Below are 10,615 nucleotides of genomic sequence, written 5' to 3' on the forward strand. Positions count from 1 at the left end.
TCCTGGTCGCAGCCCCAACCTCCATGGCCGAGAATCGTATCTCATCCAGCAAGACCACCGAGAATTCCGACGTTCTCCAAAATCCACGGCGTGTACTGCTCGAGATTCACGTAGATAGCTGGTTTCCCGAACCCGCATTCGGGAACGAACGAGAAGGACACAATCCCGATCTGCGGGTTTTGTTGTTGAATTACTGAATTTGCTCTCCTTGATACCATCGAAGTCATCTGACTGAGATGGATCCTCTAATCAATCTTGCGTTCGGAAGTGACGTTACCTGAACGACTCGGAGCTGTCGGCGATCGATTATGACTAGCGGTCCGCCCGAGTCACCCTGCAACGCATCGAACAGTGCGATATTCCGGGGATAGCAAGCGAGAAATGGTAGGCACGGAAAAGCACCGTAAATGTTCGCAGGAGGAACTTTTGGAGAGGGAAGTCATACATACCTGACATGAATCACTCGAGTCGTCTCCGCCTGCACATAGATGGCCTCCGAAGAAACTCTCGTTCCGCTTGAGCTCTTTCCAGCAAGCTTCAGGAGTCACCACAGGGACCCAAGTTCGAAGCAGTTTCGAGCTCACGGAAGTCCTGGGGAGAAGTTCTTCCCGTTCCTCATCCCCTACTATCGAATGCTTGATATGTTACTCTCGAGAGGCGAATCGCAATTGTGGGCCAGAGCAATCATACTCACAAACTCCCGTTGGTGAGTCCCCAGCCGGAGACGATCGCTTGTTCTTCGAAAAAATCGGGCCGCTGCGCGACGGGAGGCAAACATATCGGGCCGATGAATTCATTGAAAACAATCTGAAAATCGTGTGGTCAAGAATTGACGAGAGCGGGTCTCGAGGAGGGAAGGGAGGGAACCTTTCTGACATCTGACGATATCTGTTCAGGATCAGGGTCTCTGTGCAGTGCCAATTATTCACTTCGTCCGAGGTTTTGATGAGCGCGATATCGTTGCGGAATGGGCTTTTGCCCGTGTATTCCTTGTGCATCTGGCAGTCCGCGATCTTCATGATTTTCCTCCACTTGTCGCTTCGCACCGCCAGATCGTACTCACCGATCGAGACCCGGAGCTTGTGGATACTTTTCGCGTAGCTGCAACAGAAAGTGGAGACATGGGCCCATACGTCAATCGTTCAGTTCCGGGTCTATTTTCCGAATAGCTCGGGCGAAGAGACAGACTGATTTTTTTTCCCGTTTGGTTTAAATTGAGATATTGTGCCTTGCGTCGCGCAGCACCGCGGAAGCATACGAACGGTTCGATACAGTGGGCTGCGGTGAGCACGAATCTCGATGATAAAATACTCGACCCGCAAAAGACCTTGTTTCCGCTCCTAGACATGTCCACCAAGGCGGCCTGTAGCAAAGTTTGAACGACAATGTTCGAGATTCTGTTCGTTATTCTCCTTCGGCATTGATCACGATATTATACGCGCAAGCGGCTCCTTCTTATTGAGTGTTATCGGTGTGGATGAACTCCGGTTGATTTCGGCATGACATCTACATACATTGTATTTGAAGATCTGACGTTCAGCTTCGGTTCCATTGATGATGCGAGGTACCGAAGACAATCTTCCGCAAACTGGAATGGTAACTCGCATGAACTGAGGTCGCTGTCACTGGATCGTCTAAGAAGTTCGAAGGGTCAAACGAAATCCAACTGATAAAAGGACCGAATTTCATTCAACAGAGTCTGTATGACATGAAATTCCACGAGATTGATTGATTCTTCCCACACTGATCCTCCCCCGACGTTGATCTCATCCATTGGTTCATGAGCCCCTCAGTACCCTGAACCCCGTCCCTCCGATGTCATTCCATGTTCCACACAGGACTCACCTGAGACGTCCAGGGCGTCGAACTTCGGCAGGTTGCCTAGCTGTGTCAGAATTTCGGAGAAGGACAGCGTATCCTTGAAATGACATTTGCCCCACCACGAGTTCGTGCTTGAATTTTGGATCAATAGTAGTGATTCCTCCGTCACACTGAATCCTCCCATCATGTCATGCGACGTTCTCATTCACGTCGCGAGTCATGAAAGAAATTTCGATCGTATCCAGAAATACAGAGTCACGCCGTAAGGCTTGACAAGTGCTATCGGGAACTGAACTCACAAGAAACGTCTGGGATAGACCTTATGAGCCCAGAGTCTGCGCGCGGGTCGGCTGAACATGTTGGCGTTAATGAGAATACGATCGTGCACGGTGAGGCCATTGACTGCAATCCCCGCAGATCCAATCATCTCTAGGACGCGCTGTATAATATTCTCGATATTCTCCTTGAGCTTGAGTCTGCTGGATGTTTTCGTGAAGCTCACCATTCGTCAGGAGGTCCCCGCGCAGCGAGAAGAGAATCAAAATGATCAAAACTGCGATTTTTGTGGAGCTCATTCTGGTCACCGTTGATGCGTGGCTGCCACAAAGCTGGCCCAGTATTCACTGATATCGATTTCGTTCCTTACTAAGCGATCCGCTTGTTGATGAGCGCGGAGAGCCTCCGGGTGCTCGAGGATCGATACTCGTGGAGGAAAACTCACGATGATGTCGAGTCAAAAACGCTCATTGTATCCTGTTCGTTCGATTTATGAGAATCTCGAGTACAGAATAGTTTTATTATCATGACTCCCGAGGAGCGATATATCTTCGGATCTTCCGCGACAGAGTATGCTCCGGATGGAGATTCCCTCGTGATCGAGATCGGCGGGGCGAATGAAGGGAATCTTCATTTGATAAAGGGATCTTTAGACGTACGTATTTATTAGGCTCGCAGTACAAGTTCTTCGCTTTTGCAATCAGTCTTTTCTTGCTCCTTTCGAATCCGTCTTCGCCTTGGACTCGGGATCGGTGAACATTGTTTGACGTTTTTCTCCGGAGATTGCTCTGTCGGGTAGGAAAGGGTGAGATTGAGCTCTGAACAGTACGCAATTAGACAGATTCCTCGGTATTCCCAGCTGGATATCTGGGCGGGAATTGAGCATCCAAGATAATGTAGTCATAACCGGGCCTTACGATTCAAAAAGCTCAAGAGCATGCGGGATTCTTTCCTTCCATTAGCCTAAACATGTAAGAAAAATTATGAGTTTTGCCCTAACATGTTCGAATGCCGCCCGCCCTATATTTCCTTCACACCTTATCATTCCTTATATCAGTCACTATAATGAAGGAATCGCAGCCTATTGTCTCGCCGCGAATTTTTTTTGCTCCATCCCGGGATCGAGTTCTCTCGCATGAGATCAAAATCCAAACTACGGGCTCGAGTCAATGGATTTTGACTGTATCATCTTTTTTCGTCAGGGATTACTCTATGGGCATGCTTAGATGGGATCGTGTTCTACCGACAATGAGCATGGGTGGGAAAGGAGAGGGGGGAGGTGATCCGCGATTCGCAGCTACCTGATGATATCAGTGCTCAGAATGAAATACTCCCACCTGAATCACTGAGCTTGCTCCCGAGATCTTTCTCAGATGCTTTATCTCCGATCTTTACCCTCATTTTCTCTGACCTCTTCGACATTGCTGGAACAAGGCTTAGATTGAGACCTATTATTCGGCCCGATCGTCAAGAGTTCCCAGGAATTGAATTCGAGCCCCTGTTCCTGGACTAGGTAGTCCTCCTGGAACTTCAAAGGAGCTCCCCGAATCCTCGCGTGGACGTCAGTCGACGACCAGCTCACCTGCATCTGACGCCGACTTCATGCTAGGCCCCTTACCCGCTATGGGAGAACTCGCGTTTGAGCTCCGCTCTGTGGATCAGGAACGAAGTTGATAGTAAGATTAGGGATGCCTGATCGAGTCTTCCACTCGTCAGAGCCTCGGTTCGTCGAATTTCTGATATAGGTCGATCCAACCATCTTTCGTCCATCGGGAGAGCTGACGCTTCTACAAGAATCCTGATGGAAATTGTTGATAATTCAACTCACTAGTGATCGTGATGTTTTTCGTTGCAATGGGCACAGGCGCAACCGGTGGCGGTGCTGGCGAATCAGCTGGTGCAGGAGAAGGGACTGCAGCTACCCCCGCAACAGCTGCCGCGACCGGAGGCGGCGCTGGCGTGGTTTCTGGCGCCGACTCAGGTGTCGACTCTGCCGTCGAACCTTCCGTCGTCGACTCTGGCGTGGTGCTCGCGTCGTCTCCTCCCTCAGCCGCTAAAGAAAAAACGGAGCTGGATCCTCCACATGATTTCCCTAGCACTCAGAACTTCCATGGGAAAGATACTAATTCGCTCAACGTGTAGCTCAGAAAAGTCTCAAACTCTTTGACCGGTCGATGGGACCTGGGATTTATTGGGTTTGGAACTTTTCAGTTGGGAGCTAACAATACCGATGCGAGTCCCGGTCAGTGTGTTCCACTGATTTCCGTTAACACGATTCACACTCACGAGTGGTCGAGGAAGCGTCTCCGCCTTCCGTGGTCGTGGTCACCTCGTCGCTTCGCTCTGTAAATTATTCGATGTTAAAGTTGAATCAACCAACTCAGTCGGAATATCTAGAAGCCGTCAGACGTTATCATGGGAGCGAGAAGCAAGCCTCACTTTTCAGGGAAGATCTGCGGCGGACCGATGCGGATGTGGAAGAATCATCTTCTGAAACGAAAATATCCTGGCATTCATAAATCCTTCATCTCCAATCATTGGAGGACCCTTTGCCATTATTGCGATCTATGAATGGGCTGCTTCCGAGGAGCATCATGGAGGGAGAATCCAAAGACCTTGTTTCCCATATAATCCATGTAAAGTTCTTCCACAAGTGAAAAAGTACGTATCAGACATGAACATCGAAGTCTGGATGCTCTCGTCAGAGTCGCGGGAGCTATGCCGAGCTCCGCTTCCGGGAAACATATGCTCGCCGAACAAGCCACCGTCGTGTGACGCCAACGTGGCAACGGTCGACGATGCAGATGAGGTAAGCCCGAAGGAGTTCACCGCCCGCTATCGGAAACTCACCTGGAGCCTCGCTGCCGTCAGAAGTCTCCTCATCTGGCGAGGTCGTAGATGAGCCGTCTTCGGCATCGGAGTCTGTCGTCGTTGAGTCGTCTGCGCCGTCATCCGGAGAGACGGTCGTAGTTTCGTCGTCCGCGGCGTCATCCGGTGAAGCAGTCGAGGCTTCCTCTCCATCCTCGGCTGGCTCCTTTTCACTACCCGCATCTGCTTCCGGAGTTGCTGCCGCCTCACCCGCGTCTGTAGCCGAATCATCAGACCTCTTCTTGAGACCAGATATGGGGTTCGGTGATTTCTGTGCGTTCACCGAAACATCGGCTGGAAGACAATTCGATCGAGTCAAGCCTCATCCTTAAAAATATGGTCAGTGACGTCGATAACTCAACTCACCCAAGGTGCTGAGGTAGCCGAGGGTTACGAGCACTATCAGGAACTTGATGCTTGCCATCCTCTCGTGGTCCGTAATGGCGAGCGTCTCCGACCGAATTGAGACAGATGACGCGGACAGCCTACAACTTAGACGAGGAGGATTTTTTTGTGGCGATCCGCCCGAAAGATATGTCACTAGACAGTCTCGAGTCGGAGAGAAAAATCTGCATCATGATCCGTCGCTGCTTCATAAACTCGAGCGGCGCTGAGAACATCCGAAAAAAATATCAAGGTTCCGATAACGGGCCCGAAACTCACGACAAATGTTCGGATCGTGTTAACGGAGATCTCCGAAATCCCCAACACTTTTATTTGACATCATCTAAATTGCGAAATTTCGGCATCCCTGTCTTAAGTGACAACCATGATTCATTTTCGAGATCAGTTCGGGAATTCCTGCGGCAGAGCATTCGGTCGAGTGAATTTCATCCAGCTCGGAAGCGAGAATTTCGGCAGACCGAAGAACTAGGGCCACAGTGCACCATTGGAATTTTATACGGCCTCCCGACACCGGTGCCGTGCCGTTGGCGATCAATTATGTACACCGATTCATTCGTGAGCTGTTCAGAGAGTCCAGACCGGGTAATTCATATCATTCGATCTGACGAGCTGCTGCCGATGATTAGAAGATGAAAGCAAAGCTCAGGAGGGCAACTTCAAAGCTCCTTGAGCTCCGCTGTTGAATGTATCCAAGTGTACTCCGCAATCCATCGAAATCGATGAATTTGCTCTGGAGGAGGGAACTTTTATCTCCCCTCGGGAAATGGTATTACGAGCGCCTCTGGGGGTCGTTGGTCGGTCAGGCTCTCTCGGACGTTCTTCGCTGAGGTGAGCGAAGCTTGCGTTTTGCTACATGATCCGCGAGAGTCCAGGTCTCCTGAGGTCATTCAGACCGGTGACACTTCTGACTTGGTCCATAAGATGAGCGCTTGGTTCGATCACCAAGTCTTACTTTCGTGATTGAACATTTCTTAGCGCATATGAGATGCTCGAGGCTCTCCGTAGAGGAATGTCACGTGAGGCGCACGTGGGAACAACCCGGCTAGACGAAGAGCTCTCCCCTCAGCGGCGTCGAGCGGGATGTTCGTGATACAGAGCGAAATGCGAAGCCACCGAATCGATCCGGCCGTAGAGATGTGAATATGTGAATAAGCTTCATAAAACCAGCAGTGGAGGACTCGGAGGGCAATATTTCAAGAATCAGAGATAAGGTCAGTCTTCTTCTTTCGAAATCGTGATCCACATCCAGATGGTCGAAAAAGTCGAACAAGTCTCATTCCGAGTCACGGATGAGACTTGGCGGATCGGATCCACAGTCGTTATGGTGGCGCTCCCATATTGGAGTCTCCACGGATTTCCCAGATTCCGTCGGGAACCATGGATCTATAATCCGATTTTCGTATGGAGAACTCCGCTTCCGAGAACTCCTCCATCCACGGCCCGTGACGAGCGTCGTATTATCTCGTCTCGACGATATTTCTCACTCTCTTAAGCACGGAGCTCAGCCTGGGTATTATTCGCTCTCAGGGCACGCGGGCGAGCCTTTGTTGAACCGGTCGCGTCGAATTCGCAGGAAGCGTTTGAAATCAAATTGATGTTTTTTCCGGATCGCTGCCGGAAAAAATCAGTCCCGCTAGAAGAATCAGCTTCGAATAGACCCTTGTCCCGGATGAGAGCTTTCAGTCTCTTCTGGTAGACATAAGTTCAGAAACAGAAGTCTACACCTCCCACTTTCGCAGGCACCACCTCCTTTCTTCGTCCTCTCGCGGGCCCTATCTCACTGCCGTGGACATATCAATAAAAAATGAGTTCGCGTCCAGGATCGTCTCTTTATAGAATGAAAGTTAGAATTGAGGAACATCTCGGATGTTTCCTCAATCAGGTCCTGAGAACCGTTAATGATCTTTTAAAGAAGTCCGTTTGCGCCCTCCACTTATGATCATCCTTCTGTGAGGGGAATTCTTAGATCGATGACTCAGGGTTTCTGCTGATCGGCTTTCACGATCACAATGCTAATATGGCCGACGGTGCCGCAGAAAATTACGCTCGCCATCTGTTCGAAATCAGGGTTCAGAGCGAAATCGTCTCCAGCGATGACCACCCAGTTTATCGATGCATACTGATCCTTTAGATACTTCCTGATATTTTCAACCATCGAGGCCATATCTTTTGGGGAAGACTCGATCGCGGATTTGATTGCAGCTAGATCTACGTCGCTATTAAGCAGGTCATTTTTCCGGACTGACATGACCGCTGGACCCCCGGTGTACGGCTCGAGGGAGGACCCTCGCAGAATTATGACCCGGAGATTATTCGGATACCTCTTCGACAGCATCACATCACTGTTCCGACGACTTCCGGAGCATACGTCGAACTGGTCCCCGCACAAGACCGTCCAATTCCATTTGGGGAAGAGTCGAGACATCAAATTACAAACATCAGCCGCGGTGTTCTGCAGCAAGTCCTGCTGTTGGCTGGCTTCGAAAACAGCTTTATCAATGAGTTCGATGATTTTCCCAAGATTGTTGCAATCTTCCATTGCTTCTCAGTGAATCAGCGATCAGCAGTCCTCAATGGAGCTTCGTTGTCGGCCATGCATGGAATAAAGGGGGCTTAACGGCAGGTTATGCTCATGAAGAGTTGGAGAGCCAGCCATAGAGATGGACCGAGCTCCATAGATGTCATATGATTTAAGTCGCACCCGTCCTTACCAGCTTGGCGAACGATGCTCCAGGAGACGTGTCTTCTCCGCGAGACCTGGAAACTGCGTCCAGAAACGTGAACAAAGTATCTCCGGTTGGACTTTGGAACTAGCCAAGAGCACTCAAGAAGGAGAAGAGGGAGCCTAGCATCTTATTGCGATTTCTCCCCTTTCTCGCAGATCACGCTCTCGTGTCATTCACTTCCCTTCGTCTGTTTTGCAACAAATCACTGCATTTACCGAAAATGATGGCGGTTCCTCGAATTATCATCTGTTGTTTAGTGCTCGGCTGCCTCAAAGCGAAAGGTGAGCTGGGCCGGTTTTCGTGAAAAACTGTTCGATGCCCCAGATTTCGACAACGAGACGCAGTCACTGCTCTTCCCCCCGGAGGAGTCCTCCTACAATATGTTTGTCTAGAGGGAGTTGGAGTCTGCATCACGGAAACTTCTGACATGATCATCACGGCTCGACTCAATGTCCGCCGGACACCTAGGTTGGCTCGCATAGGCTTTTGGGGAGGGTTTTGATATGCCCCGTGTGACGTTGGGCTTTTCGAATCTTCGGGTCTTCCCAAGACACAACACCGATTCTGAGGAGTCATTCCGGTCGTAATGATCTGCTCCATGGAGATTCATTCCGGGAAACTTGTATCTGAGGTTTGATCGTATCGTTCTTCTCTTGAGGAGATCCTAAAGAATACCATGGAGAGGATGAATTTCGAGCAGGTGTTCTCCTGAACGCCTGAAGTAAGCAAGTCCCACCGTTTGATGCGAGCAATCAAGAGAGCCTCGTAACCACGGAGAGTATGCTGAGAGGCTTCATTACTTCCAGTCTTGGAGGACTACCCGACCACAAGACCCGACTATGATCAGGGATTCAGATCTCTGAATAGATCTGTCTTCAGCTTCAACGATACCCGAATACCAATCGAACAAGTGGAAAGAAACGGCACCAACAATGGCACCGATGATTCAACAATCGGAGGTAAGCTTCAATCATTTTCTTCTTGGAGCCTCGTGATTTTGGTCTAGCTCGCCGCGATGAGCGCCAGACATCGATTCCGAGTTACGCGCGTATGTTCGGCGACGATGACCGCTCTCGATCGCATCAGTCGTCATTCGTGGAGCCCGGTCGAGGCAATTCTCATCTGTCCCCTTCTTCGTCGTCTATTCGTCATCAGCACGGACGGGCTCATACGACACTTCCCCTCGTCCGATCCTGTGCTCATGGGGTGGAAGGAGGGACCAGATAGACCGACGAGCGGCCACCTCTGTGGAGTTCCCTTAGTATCATCTGACATCGAGCGAATCGAGCCTGACTGTCGTCATAAGAAGATATCTACTATTTTATGTGTATTGCCTCGCAGGAAGAACACTGTCGCAAGTCCAACTGAAGCTAAGCAGAGAAGCTTATGAAAAGGCAAAAAGAGAGAAAGCCGTCCAATGAGAACCACGACTGATCCTGAAATAAAGTTGTCTGTTGATTTGACGTCGAAACTCACTCTAAGCCCATTCTCGAGCCGTTCCCCCGAATCCGAGCTCTCGTGTGGAGAATCGGAACGTATCACCGAGATCAGCTTGGATGAGGAATGCAACAATAACAATCCGCTAGCGATGTTCCAATCAGTTCCTCCAGAGCGGCGGGGAGGTCCGCCACCATGGATTTATTCTCTCCAGTCGGCATTCGAGAAAGTCATGAAGAGCCCGTGGTACCACCATGGAATTTTTTGACAGCATATATTTCCACTGAGTTTAGCTTGCCGAGTGACGCCGCGATCGCGTTGACATATCGGAAAGATCGGGCCGTTCCACTTTGTCCACGATCTCAAAACAGCGACGGACGTGTGCTCATCCACATTCGAACATGAAGAGCCTCGCCAGGATTTTGGCGATTTCCCTCTTGGTCACCAATACTCTTGATTACGCACGTGAGTGCCTTCGACCGCTGAACGGGCTCGCATGCGTTCCGAATGACGAAGCTTGCCTGAGGAAGAAGGAGTTTTGGAGCGAAACCTTTCGCAAGACCCTTCACTCTCGGGGAAGGGGGCCGGCGACGATCCCTTCTTCAACTATCTTCAGACTCGTATTTCCTCAATGCAGATGGTCTTCCCTCTGAAACCCAACGGGCCCGGCGGACGGGAGTCGGATCATCCAGTGTCGCGAAAGCATCGAGCGCATCGGAAGACGGGATTTCTGGGGGCTCAGTGAGCGCCGGAGCATCATCGGATGCTGCATCGTCCGGTGGTAGCGGAGGCTCAAGATCTTCCGTGAAGAGCGTCGCTTCGGGATCGATTGCGGAAGGCACTGTCTCGGGGGGTACGAGGGGCATCTCGACGGGCGTCGTTTCCGGAGGAGGGTCAGGTGGCGGGGGGATTGCTGCAGCTAGCACTAATGCGGGACCTGGTGGGGTAATCAGAGGAAGCGCAGCTAGCCTCTCGTCGGGATCATCGTCAGGAGCTGTCGGATCCATCGCCGGAGCGAAGGGATCTTCGAGAGTGACTGGTAAGTCGAGACCGAAGTTCCGCTCACTGAAGGCATCCGGAGC

General features: G+C 50.7%; 2 protein-coding genes and 1 long non-coding RNA gene across 3 annotated transcripts; 1 reads left to right on the forward strand and 2 right to left on the reverse strand.

Moving 5' to 3' along the window:
• Window positions 1–690: 690 nt before the first annotated feature.
• LOC100898715 (vitamin K-dependent protein C) lies at window positions 691–2,438 on the reverse strand. Its single transcript, XM_018640723.1, has 7 exons — window positions 2,324–2,438; window positions 2,121–2,223; window positions 1,846–1,952; window positions 1,515–1,588; window positions 1,263–1,363; window positions 930–1,101; window positions 691–807 (listed from the first exon to the last, which is right to left on the reverse strand). The coding sequence occupies exons 1-7, from the start codon at window positions 2,394–2,396 to the stop codon at window positions 691–693; spliced, it is 747 nt and encodes a 248-aa protein (XP_018496239.1). The 5' UTR covers window positions 2,397–2,438.
• A 976-nt stretch (window positions 2,439–3,414) lies between these two features.
• On the reverse strand, window positions 3,415–5,389 carry LOC100898220 (flocculation protein FLO11). The gene is made up of 6 exons (XM_018640724.1): window positions 5,332–5,389; window positions 4,948–5,259; window positions 4,384–4,440; window positions 3,926–4,150; window positions 3,680–3,748; window positions 3,415–3,521 (listed from the first exon to the last, which is right to left on the reverse strand). The coding sequence occupies exons 1-6, from the start codon at window positions 5,387–5,389 to the stop codon at window positions 3,415–3,417; spliced, it is 828 nt and encodes a 275-aa protein (XP_018496240.1).
• A 2,888-nt stretch (window positions 5,390–8,277) lies between these two features.
• On the forward strand, window positions 8,278–9,560 carry LOC100898368 (uncharacterized). Its single transcript, XR_145605.1, has 3 exons — window positions 8,278–8,377; window positions 8,903–9,055; window positions 9,438–9,560. It is a non-coding gene; the product is annotated as an uncharacterized LOC100898368 (long non-coding RNA).
• The last annotated feature ends 1,055 nt before the right edge of the window (window positions 9,561–10,615 follow it).

The sequence above is a fragment of the Galendromus occidentalis genome, unplaced genomic scaffold, assembly GCF_000255335.2.
Source record: "Galendromus occidentalis unplaced genomic scaffold, Mocc_1.1 scf7180000077497, whole genome shotgun sequence".
Classification (NCBI taxonomy): domain Eukaryota; kingdom Metazoa; phylum Arthropoda; class Arachnida; order Mesostigmata; family Phytoseiidae; genus Galendromus; species Galendromus occidentalis.